The sequence below is a fragment of the Colobus angolensis genome, unplaced genomic scaffold, assembly GCF_000951035.1.
Source record: "Colobus angolensis palliatus isolate OR3802 unplaced genomic scaffold, Cang.pa_1.0 Scaffold83, whole genome shotgun sequence".
Lineage (NCBI taxonomy): Eukaryota > Metazoa > Chordata > Mammalia > Primates > Cercopithecidae > Colobus > Colobus angolensis.
This window is the reverse complement of record NW_012122154.1, coordinates 1190205-1207138: the sequence shown is the minus strand read 5'-3', so window position 1 is coordinate 1207138 and position 16934 is coordinate 1190205. Positions and strand designations below refer to the sequence as shown.

General features: G+C 43.8%; 1 protein-coding gene across 1 annotated transcript in view; it reads right to left on the bottom strand.

Moving 5' to 3' along the window:
* LOC105503146 (signal transducer and activator of transcription 5B) overlaps window positions 1-16934 on the bottom strand; it is a 105172-nt gene that overhangs the window by 24230 nt on the left and 64008 nt on the right. The window contains exons 2-5 of the mRNA XM_011929938.1: window positions 10308-10445; window positions 5834-5990; window positions 2745-2834; window positions 1332-1506 (exon numbers count right to left, since the gene is read on the bottom strand). Coding sequence (XP_011785328.1) covers window positions 1332-1506; window positions 2745-2834; window positions 5834-5990; window positions 10308-10435 — 550 coding nt within the window. The 5' untranslated portion in view covers window positions 10436-10445. The remainder of the gene's footprint in view (window positions 1-1331; window positions 1507-2744; window positions 2835-5833; window positions 5991-10307; window positions 10446-16934) is intronic.

Sequence of the window (16934 nt, the reverse complement as noted above, 5' to 3'; positions counted from 1 at the left end):
TGTGTGTGTGTGTGTGTGCTGTGTGTGGTGTGTGTGTGCTGTGTGGGGTGTGTGCGCTGTATATGATGTGCTGTGGGGGTGTGTGCTGTGTGCGTGGGTGTGTGTGTGTGATGTGTGTGGTGTGTGTGTGTGGTGTGTATGTGTGCTGTGTGTGTGTGTGTTTGGAGGGGCTGGGTGGTTGAGCCAAAGCTCTGAGACTGAGCTGGGCACGGAAGCATAGAGAGGAAACTATTAAAGCTCAAACTGCCAAATTGCTACAGGGTCAAGAGGGGGCGCTGGTGGGGCTCCACAGCCTCACCAAAAACTGAAGCTCTTTGTGCTCTAAGTACTAAGAAGGATTTATACCAGGCTAGGGGAGCTTTGTCCATAAGGGCTACCTAAGGGGCGTTAAGTGTACTCTGTTCCAGGAAGACCTTTGTGAATAACTGCACAGAACATTAGAAATCAGTTACTACAAATACAGGTCCTTAGTACTTACACATCCCTGCTTAGAAAGGTTTCTTTTCCTCCTTAGAGATAGGGTCTTACTATGTTGCCTAAGCTAGTCTGAAACTACTAGACTCAAGTGATCCTCCTGCCTTGGCCTCCCAAAGCACCAGGATTGCAGGTGTGCAAAACCACTCCCAGCTTATAATTTTTTTTTTTTTTTTTTGAGACAGAGTTCTGCTCTTTTTATCCAGGCTGGAGTGCAATGGTGATATCTTTGCTCACTGCAACCTCCGCCTCCCGGGTTCAAGAGATTCTCGTGCCTCAGCCTCCCAAGTAGCTGGGATTACATGCATGTGCCACCATGCCCAGCTAATTTTGTATTTTTAGTAGAGATGGAATTTCACCATGTTGGCCAGGCTGGTCTTGAACTCCTGACCTCAGGTGATCCACCCGCCTCACCCTCCCAAACTGCTGGGATTACAGACGTGAGCCACTGTGCCCAGCCAGAAAATTTTTTAAACATGTAATTATATAATTTCTATTTATCATTTCAGTAACGCTCCACTTACAATATGCCTACTATATACAAAAGTATTGCCTGCTAGTGTTTATTTAGACTGTGAGCTCCTTCTCAAAAGAGGAAATGTCTTCCGTGGCAGCTCAGAAGCTTCCTGGATGTGGGGACCTGAGCGAGACACACACTCAAGGGCAGGCGCCCTGCCATCTCCCCTTCCTAAATCTCATCCTCTCAGTACTGTCTTCAATGCAAATAAATCCCTGCTACTCAGAGAAAGGTTGCTGCCTCCGAATGGAAAATGGGCTTTCTCCCAACCCCACTGGAGCTGCTTTCCAGTCCCCACGCCCACCCTCAGGATGCACACTGTGCTTCCACTGCACCTCACCTTGGATCCTCAGGCTCTCCTGGTACTGGATGATGAAGTACTCCTGAGTCTGCTGCAGCTTCTTCAGCTCATTCTCTGTGTCCTGCGTGACCAGTCGCAGCTCCTCAAACGTCTGGTTGATCTGGAGGTGTTTCTGGGACATGGCGTCAGCAAGGCTTCCAGCTGGAGAACTACCCTGGGAACAGATGGGGGGCAGTGCAAGGTAGTGGGAATGGGAGGAAGCCTGAGGCCTTAATCCCCAGGAAAAGCCTATGCCAGCTCCTGCAACTGGGCTAAGACCCCAAAAGGTAAATTTTGAGTTGGGAGGAATAGCAATCGTCATCTGTGAGACACAGGGTGGAGTGGGAAAAGTGAGAAACAGGGGAGCGGACAGATCACGGTTCAGATCACAAAGCATGGGAGAAGCTTCCATTTCAGATCTGACCTCCACCAGAGTATCCTAAACGGGGTCCACTGAATTACCTTTGGAGAGACTAGAACATAACCTGTTCCAGTGTCACGTGGGTTTTCCTACTAATGAGGAGGTGGAGTGATTCCTCTTCCACTCACTGACCCAATGCAAGGACGGCATTAAGCACTAGGGAAGCCATGGGGAGGAGGGCCGTGTGAACACACATCATCTGTGTCCTCACTCAAGATATTCTCGTGATGGAATCATTTGCTTCCACCATGGAAGAGGCCAGACCTCTCACAGGCATCCTGGAGACCCCAGGATGAAGCGATGGGGGAGGCATAAACAAGGTCTCTGTGGACCCAGCCCTGTAAGTGACCTGGTCAGACAATTCCTTCCACACCTGATTCAGGGCTAGGGAAAAGTCTTTCCTAAGTATTCTCACCTGAATATGAGCATGCCTTTACTAAAAAATTACTCAGTTGAGGTTGAATTACTTTGCACTTGTTCATATTGTTTTGTGGTTGCAATCTCATCAAGGTTATAAATCAGTTAAGATCCAACACCATATCTTCTATTTCTTTTCTTTTTCTCTTTTTTTTGAGACAGGATCTCATTCCATCACCCATGAGTGCAGGGGTACAATCATGGCTCACTGCAGCCTTTACCTCCTGGGCTCAAGGGATCTTCCTACTTCAGCTTTCCGAACAGTCAGGACTACAGGCATGTGCCACCGTGCCCAGCTAATTTTTTTTTTGTATTTTTGTTAGAGACAAGGTTTCACCATGTTACCCAGGGTGCTCTCGAACTCCTGGGCTCAGGCAATCTGCCTGCCTCAGCCTCCCAAAGTGCTGGGCTACACTCAGTCACATCTCCTATTTCTTTTGTGCCCGTTAGGATGATGCTCTCTTTAAAGAGACACTAGTAGTGCACCCTGAGTCACCTTGACAAAGGTGGGTCCAGAGGGAGGTGGGTAAGAAGAGACTTCCCGACTGCCCTCCCCACACGTATGGGACACTCACATTGTTGGCTTCTCGGACCAATCTCTGCTCATTGTACAATATATGGCGGATGCAGCGGACCAGCTCCATGGGGCAGCGGTCATACGTGTTCTGAAAGAATCCGACAGCAGACATCAATTTGTGCCATTCCACACTATGGGCTCTAACCATGCCTCAGGATGGGGAGCCTCCTGAGGGACCTCCTGAATCACAGGAGACACTGTTCCTCCAATACCAACAGGAATAAGAAGGCACATCATGGAAACCCAATTACAGTGAAAAGGTAAGACTGTTTTACTTCTTTTTTCCTTTTTTTTTCAGACTGAGTCTCACTCTGTTGCCCAGGCTGGAGTGCAGTGGCACAGCCTCGGCCCACTGCAACCTCTACCTCCCAGGTTCAAGCGATTCTCCTGCCTTAGACTTCCGAGTAGCTGGGATTACAGGCGCCTGACACCATGCCTGGCTAAGTTTTGTCTTTTTAGTAGACATGGGGTTTCACCATGTTGGCCAGGCTGGTCTCAAACTCCTGACCTCAGGTATCCACCGGCCTTGGCCTCCCAAAGTGCTGTTTTATTTTTTGCATCTTAATTTGCCTAAAGTATCTGGGGAACATTCTTAAAAATGGAATAAATAGCCGGGCGCGGTGGCTCAAGCCTGTAATCCCAGCACTTTGGGAGGCCGAGACGGGCGGATCACAAGGTCAGGAGATCAAGACCATCCTATCATGGCTAACACGGTGAAACCCCGTCTCTACTAAAAAATACAAAAAACTAGCCCGGCGAGGTGGCGGGCGCCTGTAGTCCCAGCTACTCTGGAGGCTGAGGCAGGAGAATGGCGTAAACCCGGGAGGCGGAGCTTGCAGTGAGCTGAGATCCGGCCACTGCACTCCAGCCTGGGCGACAGAGCGAGACTCCGTCTCAAAAAAAAAAAAAAAAAATGGAATAAATAAGTTTTAAAAGCCTCGCCAGAGGAGACACTGGACACTACCCTCAACTGGGCAATCAAAACTACTACCACCAATGAGGGGACGAGGGACACTGCCCGTCTGGACGTGATACCCGAGAAGGACACAACGTCACCTACAGTTGTCCCTTGGCATCTGTGGGGGCTGGTTCCAAGACCCTCTTGGATACCAAAATCTGCAGATGCTCAAGTTCCTTATATAAAATGGCATCATTTTGCATAGAACCCATGCAATCCTCCCATACACTTTAAACCACCTACAGATTGCTTATACTATCTAACACAAAGGAAATGCTATGTAAATAGCTGTTCTGTCATATCTTTGTTTGTATTTTTAAAATCGCTGTATTGTTACTTTTTTTCTTTTCCTGAGTATTTCTGAGCTGCGGTTGGTGGAATCGGAGGATGCAGAACCCACGGACGTGGACAGTCAACTATATTTAAAAGTCGGCTCAGAGATGTGCAACGTTAACGTAATCATGAGGAAACATCAGACAAACCCCAAATGAGGAACATTTTATTTTTAAAAAGCAGGGGGTACATGAATTATTATTATTATTTTTCGAGATGGAATTTCGCTCTTGTCACCCAGGCTGGAGTGCAATGGCATGGTCTCGGCTCACTGCAACCTCCGCCTCCCAGGTTTAAGCGATTCTCCTGCCTCAGCCTCCTGAGTAGCTGAGATTACAGGTGTCCACCACCGCACCCAGTTAATTTCTGTATTTTTAGTAGAGACGGGGTTTCACCATGTTGGCCAGGCTGGTCTTGAAACTCCTGACCTCAGATGATTTGCCCACCTCGGCCACCCAAAGTGCTGGGATTACAGGTGTGAGCCACTGCACCCAGCCTACATTAATTATTTTAAAATGTCAGTGTAATGAAAGACAAAGTAAGGTTCCAAATGGTTCCAGATTAAAGGAGATTAAAGAGGCATGATGACTAGATGCAGTATGTGGTCTTGGACTGGATTCTTGGCTGCAGCGGGAAAATACCCTAAAGGGCATGTTTGAGTTAGGTGACAAAATGGAAATCCAGAAGAGTACCTAAAAGTATTATATCAATGCTAAATTTAGTGGAGTTGATCAGTGTATTATAACCATGCAAGACAAGGTTCATTCTTAGAAAATGCACAGAGGAGCTGGGCAAAGTGGCTCACGCCTGTAATCCCAGCACTTTGGGAGGCCAAGTCAGGCGGATCACCTGAGGTCGGGAGTTCAAAACCAGCCTGACCAACATGGAGAAACCCCATCTCTACTAAAAATACAAAAATTAGATGGGCGTGGTGGCATGCACCTGTAGTCCCAGCTACTCAGGAGGCTGAGGCAGGAGAATCACTTCAACCTGGGAGGCAGAGGTTGCGGTGAGCTGAGACTACACCACTGCACTCCAGCCTGGGCAACAAGAGTGAAACTCCATCTCAAAAAATAAAAAAAGACAATGCACAGAGGGACCGGGCATGGTGGCACATGCCTATAATCCCAACACTTAGGGAGGTTGAGGTGCAGATCACCAGAGGTCAGGAGTTCAGGCGTTCAAGACCATCGTGGCCAACATGGCAAAACCCCGTCTCTACTAAAAATACAAAAAAAAAAAAAAATTGCCAGGCAATTTTACAGGCGGGAGCCTGTAATCCCAGCTACTTGGTAGGCTAAGGCAGGAGAATCACTTGAACCCAGGAGGCGGAGGTTGCAGTGAGCTGAGATTACTCCACTGCACTCCAGCCTGGGTGACAGAGCAAGACTCCGTCTCAAAAATAAATACATAAATAAATAAAAATTAAAAAAAAGAAAATGCACAGAGGTACTTACTGGTGCAGGGACACAAGGTATGCAACTTACTCTCCAGTGACTGAAAAACGTGTGTGTGTAGAGACAGCAAGGAGTATATGACAACATAAAAGTCAACAATAGGTGAATATGGGCATATGTGGGGAATCTTTGTATGATTCTCGTAACTTTCTGGAAGTTTGAAATTATTCTCAAATAAAAAGTGAAAAAAAAAAAAAAAAGACCAAAACCAAACAACAAGAACCTTATGCATGTACATATAACTCAACAATAGTGGACTGAAGGAGAGAAAGAAAGTCTCTTCAGGAAGAAGACTCCCGAGGGAAGATAATTAAGTGTGACCCCAGAGCCCACACCCACCTGGAGCTGTGTGGCGTAGTGCCCCAGCTTGATCTTCAGTAAAAACCCATCTTCCCCCACCTGGTGCTCCGCCTTCTTCTGCAGCTCCTGCACCAGGCCCTCCAGGAGCTGGGTGGCCTTAATGTTCTCCTGTGGATTATCAAGATCTATTGAGTCCCTAGGGGAAAAAAATTACATAATCTGTATACATACATGCACATGAGCCTGTATAAATGCAGCCTCAACACATCCCACTTTTTCTTCAACTAAAGTGATTTTTTTAATGCTCACTGCAAATTTTAAGAAACAGCCCAACAGAAATGGACTCAATGCCTACATTAATCTATTTGTAAGTTACTAAATAGTTGGATTATACTGTAGCTTTCATTCTCTTTTTAAAAAAAATTTTTTTTAACAATGTGCTGCCCCTCCTCCTTTCTCTCAATGATATGCTTGGTGCTTATGCTATTTGCTCTGAGAAATGCAAGGAAAAGGAAAGGGTTCTGTGTACTCTGAAGGAAATAAGGACTTGGATAATTTCCTATTTATAGTTACCCCTCACGGGTGGAAAGGAGGCACAAGGCCAAGACTCTTCTACATGTCCTTTCCAGCCTCAAGGAGTTTGGTATCTGCAGGTTTCTTAGGTAGAGATAGGTGAAAGAAGTTATTGCTACTTCTAAGAAGCCCTGGAAATGAGACATTCAGGCAGACAGTGCCTACAAGCGTTTATATGAGTCAGACATATCACTAGTTGCAGACCCAGGACCTGAAGGCAATGCCAACTTCTCCGGTAAACAAAGGAAACCACGCTACAGACTCTGCATTGATTTTGATCTATTAAACTGGTGACAGGGATTTGGATGGTCTCCCTCCCTCCTTTCTTTCTTTCCTTTTTTCTTTCTTTCTTCTACAACTTAGGCAACAATTGACACTGGAAAGTACCAAATTACTTAGTCACTGAAGAAACCAAACAGCTGTCGGACTGAAATAACATTCAATAACTGCTGACTGGGTCTGCAGCCAAACAAGATAGTGGTAGCTAAAAGGCTCTGCCATCCCTAAATCCCTGAAGATAGCAACTAATTTCAAAAAGAGGCACCAACAGGTGTATCAAAACAGTGATACCGGCCCAGTGTGGTGGCTCACGCCTGTAATCCTAGCACTTTGGGAGGCTGAGATAGGCTGATTGCCTGAGCTCAGGAGTTGGAGACCAGCCTGAGCAACACGGTGAAACCCCGTCTCTACTAAAATACAAAAGAAATTAGCTGGGCATAGCAGCGTGTGCCTGTAGTCCCAGCTACTTGGGAGGCTGAGGCAGGAGAACTGCTTGAACCTGGGAGGTGGAGGTTGCAGTGAGCCAAGATCGTGCCACTGTACTCCAGCGTGGGCAACAGAGCAAGACTCTGTCTCTACAAAAACAAAACAAAACAAAACAAACAAAGCAGTGATATCATACTCCATCAAATAGTACACCCTAATCTGCACCTTGAGAAGGCAGTTAAAGCAAGTCAGATTTTAAATATGTGTGCCCTATGTATTAAATAGAATATGTATTAAATGAAAGGCTGGAAGGAATGAGGGCAGCCCTGTACCTCTGTTTCAACTGGCAACAATGCCCCTGGTCTGGAAACCCACTCTTTTTTTTTGAGATGAAGTCTCACTCTGTCGCCTAGGCTGGGATGCAGTAGCACGATCTCAGCTCACTGCAACCTCTGCCTCCTGGGTTCAAGTGATTCTCCTGTCTTAGCCTCCCAAGTAGCTGGAATTACAGGCATGCACCACCACGCCCGGCTAATTTTTATATTTTTAACAAAGACGGGGTTTTATCATGTTAGCCAGGCTGGTCTCAAACTCCTGATCTCAAGTGATCCACCCGCCTCAGCCTCCCAAAGTGCTGGGATTATAGCATGAGCCACCACACCCGGCCAGGAACCCACTCTTGAGAGGATCCAGTCTCTAAGCAAAACTCATAGAAGTCACGTATTGGTTCTTTACCTGAAACCTTAATTCTCTGTTAAAAAAAGACTTGCTTAGATGGCTTAAACATAAAGAATTGAAGATTTGGCTGGGCCCGGTGGCTCACGCTTGTAATCCCAGCACTTTGGGAGGCCAAAGCGGGTGGATCACAAGGTCAGGAGTTAAGACCAGCCTGGTCAATATGGTGAAACCCCATCTCTATTAAAAATACAAAAATTAGCCCGGTGTGGTGGCAGGCACCTGTAATCCCAGCTACTTAGAAAGCTGAGGCAGGAGAAAGGCTTGAACCCAGGAGGCAGAGGTTGCAGGGAGCCGAAATCAAGCCACTGCAGCCTGGTGACAGAGGGAGACTCCGTCTCAAAAAAAAAAAAAAAAAAGAAAAAAAGAATTGAAGATTCTTCATTAAAATCTTTATATTCTTAAGAAAACCAAAGCTAAAAAAATTTCAAGTTTTCCTTAATATCAACACAAGTCTTTTAATTCATTCAGTGAGAACACCAAATGGGAACTCTGCTAAGTGAAATCTGAAATTAACAGAAACTTCCTACTCATGTTTTTCTAAATCCTCCAAATCAGGAAAACAGGAGAGAAAATGAAAAGGGAGTGGAAAGCACTAAACAAGGTACAGCTGACATTCTCATAGTTAACTCATTTTTTCCCCTCACTTAATTACATGAAGCTGAGTTTTTTTTAATTGCCTAGAAAATTGCCTTTCTTGGGTGATCTTTAGTTTCTGAACGGAAATTTGCTACTAACACTCATTGCGATTATTCTAAGGCAACATTACTGACAGGTAGGTATATGGCCCTCTGCAAATAGCAGCATCAAAGCTGGCTTCTCTGAGGGACTGTCAAAGAGGACCTCTGGCTAAGACGGTGAGGCTTGAAGTATCAAATGAATATGCCAGATCGACTGACAGACTGTAACTAAGCAGCAAGCTCCCAGACCCTGAGCAGAGCAGTGTACATCCTGCTGCCTGGTGTGTAATAATAATACCAATTAAAAACCTGCACTGTTACTCGACTGCACTGTACTAATTCTAAAAGAAATTTAAAACAACTCTCCCCTCCCCCAAGTATGTAATCAGTAATCTGGAAAATAAAGAAAAATTAAAATGCTTGTCAAATCTACCACCAGAATGTAATTAGTGTTAACATTTGGGTATATTTTCGTTTAGTGTTTTTTTTTTTTTTTTTTCAAAAGGCAATCTCACTCTGTTGCCCAGGCTGGAGTGCAGTGGTGTGATCTCGGCTCACTGCAACCTCTGCCTCCTGGGTTCAAGCGATTCTCGTGCTTTAGCCTCCATCTGGAGTAGCTGGGATTACAGGCACCCGTCACCACGCCCAGCTAATTTTTTGTATTTTCAGTAGAGACGGAATTTTGCCGTGTTGGCCAGGCTTGTCTCAGAACTCCTGGCCTCAAGTGATCTGCCTGCCTCAGCCTCCCAAAGTGCTGGGATTACAGGCATGAGCCACAACACCCACCTAATTTTCTTTTAGTCTTTATGTGTATATATAAAATACATATAAATTAAAAACACCAATGTCTCCACTGTTAAATTATTTTTAGTTTTTTGTTAGATGTAAATTTATTAAGAAATGTAAAATAATTTACATTTAATAAAATAAACTATAAGAAATAAATTATAATTAAATTATATGCATATTCACACCTATCTGCCCCATTAAACACTAAATTATTATTATTTTTTTTTACACAGGATCTCGCTATGTTGCCTAGGCTGGCCTCAAACTGCTGGGGTCAAGCAATCCTCCCGCCTCAGCATCCTGGGTAGCTGGGATTACAGATGTGCACCACCACGTCCAGTGAAACACTGAATTATTTGGAGATGAGGGCTTTAATTTTGTTTGTTTGTTTGTTTGTTTTGAGACAGGGCCTTGCTCTGTTGCTTAGGCTGGAGTGCACTGGTGTGATCATGAGTTACGGCAACCTCTGCCTCGCAGGCTCAAGTGACCCTCCCACCTCAGCCTCCCGAGCAGCTGGTACTACAGGTGCACACCACCATACCTGGCTAATTTTTGTATTTTGTACAAAGACAGGATTTTGATATGTTGCTCAGGCCTTCCTTGAACTCCTGGGCTCAAGCAATGCACCTGCCTTGGCCTCCCAAAGTGTTGGGATTACAACACAAGGTTGGGCTTTAATTTTTTTCATACAAATTCTACTACTTAGGACCCTGCTAGGCATCCTATGGGCACTCGAAATATATTTGTTGACTGCTCTTTATTAGCAGTAATATTCTAATGCTTTTAGACAGTATTTACTATTAAAGGGAACAAATCCGATTTTAAAAATCCCAAGAGTTATTCCATCCCTTCAATCTAAGATGGGGTTAAATACTTTTCATGTATAAAAAGAAAATTTTTAAAAAATACCTTTTTATGGATCACATTTAAAAATGTTTAAAAATACAGCTTTGAAAGTTGCCATCATGACATCTTTCTAACCAAACTCTTGTGTTTCACAAAATATGATGCAAACATCCTTGTTCACCTACCAGGCTTGGCTTTCAATCCACTGGGATAAATAATGCCGCACCTCAATGGGAAAATGTTGGCCATATAACGCTTGCATCTGATGAAGGGCTTCTCCTTGGAGCTGCTGAGCTTGTATCCACACAGCCATGGTTTACAATCTGTTGAACAAACAATTAGTGCTTTCGGTGTTTTTTCTTTATTTTCCCCCTTACATCCACTAGAGTAAATATTCACATAGTTACCAAGGTAAATGTTTTTATTATTTATTTTTATTTTTATTTTTTTGAGACAGTCTTGCTCTGCCGCCCAGGCTGGAGTGCAGTGGCACAATCTTGGCTCACTACAACCTCCGCCTCCCCAGTTCAAGTGATTCTCCTGTCTCGGCCTCCTGAGTAGCTGGGATTATAGGCGTGCATTACCATGCTCGGTTAATTTTTGTATTTTTAGTAGAGATGGGGCTTCACTGTGTTGGCCGGGCTGGTCTCGAACTCCTGACCTTAAGTGATCTTCCCACCTCAGCCTCCTAAAGTGCTGGGATTACAGGCATGAGCCACCATGCTCGGCCAAAGTAAATGTTTTTAGCCCTTTTGATAGACTCTTTAAAGACAGTATTCTTGATTTTAACTTTAAAATGTTTTCAAAATGTAGACACTCGGCCTGGCCATGGAAAGATACACAGCTGGGTCTATGAAGCTCTGACTATGAAACCTACTAAGGTCTTATAAGCAAAAGTACAAAAGGAGTATTAGGGAAAGAATTGCTAACTTTGACATCGTAGACATATTCTTTACTTTTGTTCAAAATTGTCAGCCATGGTAAGCAGCATTTCAACAGTAATAAATAATTAACAGAAAGTTTTTTCTTTTTTTTTTGAGACAGAGTCTTGCTCTGTCGCCCAGGCTGGACGGCAGTGGCACGATCTTGGCTCACTGCAACCTCCGCCTCCCAGGTTCAAGCAATTCTACTGCCTCAGCCTCCCAAGTAGCTGAGATTACAGGTGTGCACCACCACACCCAGCTAATTTTTGTATTTTTAGTAGAGATGGGGTTTCACCATGTTGGCCAGGACAGTCTCGAACTCCTGACCTCAAGTGATCCACCTCAGCCTCCCAAACAGAGGGCTGGGATTACAGGTGTGAGCCACTGCGCCCAGCTGAGAGATTTTTTTTTTTTTAAATCACTTGTTTTAGATTTGTTATTTTGACTTCAGAAATATAATAAACATATGCCGTTTTGAAAAAGCCCAGTAAAAGAAAAGTGAAAGTATCTAAAACATGGACTGAACCCTATGCATTATCACTGGTTACCTAAGCAGCAATGCTTTGCACACACAGAGCACAGATTTATCTGGAAAAAATGCCACAAGGTTCTGAGTTACTGCTAAGGAATTTACGAAGCAATGTTCTGTGAAATTATAGCATTTACAAATCTTTCAGACACAAAAACAATACATTCCACCTAAGAGTTAGAAATATGAACCATTATGCTCCAATAGCAGGTAGTCTCTTTGTTTATTTTTTTTTTTTCTGAGATGGAGTCTCGCTGTGTTGCCCAGGCTGGAGTGCAGTGGCATGATCTCGGCTCACTGCAAGCTCCGCCTCCTGGGTTCATGCCATTCTCCTGCCTCAGCCTCCTGAGTAGCTGGGACTACAGGCGCCCGCCACCACGCCCGGCTAATTTTTTGTATTTTTAGTGGAGACAGGGTTTCACTGTGTTAGCCAGGATGGTCTCGATCTCCTGACCTTGTGATCCTCCCACCTCGGCCTCCCAAAGTGCTGGGATTACAGGCTGAGTCACTGCCCCAACCAGTAGTTTCTTTTTTCAACATGCTCTTGATTAAAAAAAAAAAAAAAAAAGGCTTTATAAAACTACCATGATGCCCCCTCAGACTCACCTGACAATTTTTAACTCATTTGGCAGACACTCTTTGGGTTTGACCAGATTAGGGCAGAAACATTTGGGTAGACTGGGAAGGGACTTCAAGTAACTATAAGGACTGAAAATGAATCTTGCTCTAACACTATTTTCCATAATGTAGAGTTTGGTATAAGGCAGGGTTATCTTGAATTCCATCCCACATGATCTGGCTACCGATTTGCAAAATTCTCCTAAGAACTAGGTTACAGTTGGGGGCTGGCGACTTGGACTTGGATTTTGTTTACTACCAGAGACTGCACAAGTGTGTTAGGAAGCAAAAATCTCTTCTGTTAGTTGTAGTTGTCTGATCACATAACACTGAGCTATTTATGGGACAAGTCAGTTAGGCAATGATGAGGTGTAGGGGAGTGCCAGTTATCTATTTTAGACTTGTGCAATGCTATAGAACACTTGAGAAGTGTGTTAATTTTATTTAGGGCTTTTAGGCATTAAGGCTGGGATCACTGTAAGACCCAATTTGACCCAAGACATCAAATTTCAGTGGCTGTGAGTTCACCAAAACACTTAGATAAAACAGCTCTCTCCAGAAGCAATTCCATTTTATAATTAAACACTGGAAGTCACTTAACTGCTCAATATATTTTTTAATCAAATAAATCATATCACAAGATTTTGGAAAACTAGAACAGATACCAAATCATGATTTTTGGATGAAGGATAAGGAACGGATGGCCAGGCATGGTGGCTCACGCTTGTAATTCCAGCACTTCGGGAGGCTGAGGTGGGCGGATCACCTGAGGTCAGGAGTTTGGGTCCTGCCTGGCCAACATGGCAAAACCCCGTCTCTACTAAAAATACAAAACTAGCCAGGTGTGGTGGCATGTGTCTGTAGTCCCAGCTACTCAGGAGGCTGAGGCAGGAGACTCGCTTGAACCTGGGAGGCAGAGGTGGCAGTGAGCCAAGATTACGTCACTACACTCCAGCCTGGGCGACAGAGCCAGATTTTGTCTCAAGAAAAAAAATTATATAAGGGATGGATGAATGAAGGTGCTTAGGCACTTAAGTATATGGAAGAGTGATAAAAGAATGAAGAGAAGAATTCAGGAGTTAATCTTCCTAAGTAGTAAAGAATAAGAAGTAGGACCTCACCATAGCTCTCAATGAATATGTGAGTGATACCAACAGATACAAACATTCTCTTGCATCTGCATTCATTAGGTGAAATGACTCAAGAGACAAAAGAAGGAAAGCTATGAAAACTTTTATCTCCCCAGAGACTCCTTCCTAGCCCACTCAAATAAAATGGCATTCTGGTCACTCTCTATCCTCTTAATCTGCTTTACTTTTCTTCTTATCAATTCCTGATATTGATCATATATTTGCTTACTCACTTCCCACCAGGGTGAAATCACCATGAACACAATGACTTTGTTTTGTTCACCATGCTTTCTCCTGGGTCTAGAACGGTACCTGGCACATAAGCATCATCATTTTTTTGTTGCATAAATAAATGTATACACACAATTTGACCAACTCCATCGGCTCTTTTCAAAGTTATAATAGAACAATATACCAGTATGAAATACCAAGGCATGAAAACAGAACAGATTTCCATGTAAATAATCAATTATTTAATTGATTATTATATTACTATTATTTTTTGAGACGGAGTCTCGCTTTGTCGCCCAGGCTGGAGTGCAGCAATCTCAGCTCACTGCAGCCTTTGCCTCCTGGGTTCAAGCGATTCTCCTGCCTCAGCCTCCTGAGTAGCTGGGACGACAGGCACACACTGCCACGCCCAGCTAAGTTTTGTATTTTTAGTAGAGATGGGGTTTCACCATGTTGGCCAGGATGGTCTTGACCTCCTGACCTCGTGATCTGCCCTCTTTGGCCTCCCAAAGTGCTGGGATTACAGGCGTGAGCCACCACGCTCAGCCAGGAGCACATCTTATTCACGACTGTGTCCCCAGTGTCTAGTATGGTGGCTTGCCCATGAAAAGTGTTCAAAAAATACTTGTGGAGCGAATACATAAACAAATATTTAACATGCCCTGCTGGTCAAGTATATTTAGGAGCCTATTACTGTTTTAGGAAGAGAAATACTGTGGTGATATATCATACATGTAGGGATATTAAAAAATGTCACTCTATTTTTGCCTTAAATTTTAGATTATTTCTTAGTTTTCATCAAAGAGTAGAATGCTGAGCTCTTAGAATTTGTCAGAATATTTTTACGATTCTAGTTGTGAACATGCCATAATAATTATTTTCTAAAATAGCATGCCATTTGAAGGATAATAGCTGGTAAATACCAAGTGGCAATCACCTTATTTTGATAAATACAATATAGTTTCACTACACATAAGTGCTTTGACAGAGTTGGAGAGTAGATTCTGCTCACTGCTATTCAAAAGTATAAAATAAAAGTACACTAACTAGTACAGAGTCATTTTATTTTACTGTTAAACTGAAAATTATCTATATGTGAAATATGAGATGACTTATTGAGACTATCATAAAATTCTAAATACCCAGTTTAGGAAAAAACCAACTGTTTCCCCAGTTATGTGAATAACACCTAGAAGCTATGTAGTGGTTTTTTGTTTGTTTTTTGAGACGGAATCTCACTCTGTCGCCTAGGCTGGAGTGCAGTAGCATGATCTCGGCTCACTGCAGCCTCCGCCTTCCGAGTTCAAGTGATTCTCCTGCCTCAGCCTCCTGAGTAGCTGGGACTACAGGCGCCCGCCACCATGCCTGGCTAATTTTTTTTTTTTTTTGAGACGGAGTCTCGCTGTGTCACCCAGGCTGGAGTACAGTGGTGTGATCTCGGCTCACTGCAAGCTCCACCTCCCGGGTTCACGCCATTCTCCTGCTTCAGCCTGCCGAGTAGCTGGGACTACAGGTGCCCGCCACCATGCCGGCTAATTTTTTGTATTTTTAGTAGAGATGGCGTTTCACCATGGTCTCAATCTCCTGATTTCATGATCCGCCCACCTTGGCCTCCCAAAGTGCTGGGATTACAGGCGTGAGCCACCGCGCCCAGCTGCCTGGCTAATTTTTTTTAGTAGAGATGGCGTTTCACCATGTTGGCCAGGCTGGTCTTGAACTACTGACCTCAGGTGACCTGCCTGGCCTCCCAAAGTGCTCGGATTACAGGCATGAGCCACCATGCCTGGCCGCTAAGGAGTATTTTTCTTCATATATGTCAGAACACTTCACCCCCTTATCAGGCTACGTCCACATGCCTGACATGAGTGGCATTCATCTAACCGACATTCATTCTTCTAACGGCGTTCATCCAGCCATCGAACGCTACTCTGCATCCACAAGGACTATACCTCTGTCCCCAGGACCCGCCCTCTTCTGCTTATTTACGGGTAGCTCCAATTTCAGTGCGTGATGTTCAGACAAGGGAAGTGGTTTGTTCTTTGGTAAACCATCACAGGGGATTCTCTAAAGACTGGGAAATGGATTCACAATCTTATTTTTAGGCCAAAGATAAGAACTATTTGAGCTCGAATGAGTTGCATTCTGTGTTCACAAGCATTTCAGAACAACCTAAAACAGCCTTGGATGCAGAACACTGTACTTTCTGAAGGCATAAAGCACCTACCTCTCAACCTTATATATCTGGATATACCCATGGGCTTGGAGAGCCAAATAAATCATTTGGGCCCTCAGGCACTTGTTAATAAAAGTTTCAAAGTCCAATAGCTCATAATGTTACAGGCTTACTGAAAAACCATAAAAATGAATGTCCACTACATAAATAAATGATGTAAGTAAGTGGGATTTGGAATAATTTTGTCTCAGTCATAAATATCTTTTCTCAGATGCTTTTCCTTTCTAAAAGTAAAATATAAACTATAACAAAGAAAAACATCACTCTCTCTGAGGACTTCCAGAACACTGTGACCAAGGTCTTGCCCTGGCTAAACTGCAGTGGAGAGTAGTGTATGACATTAGAAGGCCCACTGTGTATCTGCCAACTCAGCAAGTGAATTCTAGCGTGGGGTTGGAGTAGGGGATTAATATGAATAATATTATAAATAATATGAATATAATAATATTAATAATATGAATCTAGCAGATTTAGTCTGCTGGATTCGTGTGTATAATTTAAAGCATTTTATAATTCCAATTCTCCATCCTACCTCCCCATCCCAGGGCCAAAGTCTCTAAACTGGGGTTAAACTTTTAGAGATAATGCTGAACTCACCTAAACATGGTTCTGTCAAAGACAGCCCGTTAAGTCTCTCTGTGCCTCAGTTTTCTTGTTTGTACAATGGGAATAATAATACTTATGCCCCTTAGGGGGCTGCTGTAAGAATGAATTAGTTTTATGTACATACCTAAAACAGCGTCTGGCTAAGAGCAGGTGCTCTGTAAGTACTCACTACTGTTCTTACTGTTGCCTTAAACTTACAAAACTGGCTTCTCTCTCCCATCTCTAATTTTAACTCAATTTAACAAACTTTCCAAAAATCAATCCTCCACAAATAGCTCTTGCTATCCTTCTCTTTAACCAGTATCTCCAGTATAAACGTTTCCATCCATCCATGCATCCATCCATCCATCCATCCATCCATCCGAGACAGGGTCTTACTCCATCACTCAGGCTGGAGTGCAGTGGTATGATCATGGTTCACCACAGCCTCAAACTCCTGGGCTTGAGGGATATTCCCACCCCAGCCTCCCAAGTAGCTGGGACTGTGGGCACATGCCATCACACCTGGCTAATAAAAGAAAAAAACTTTTTTTTTTTTTTTT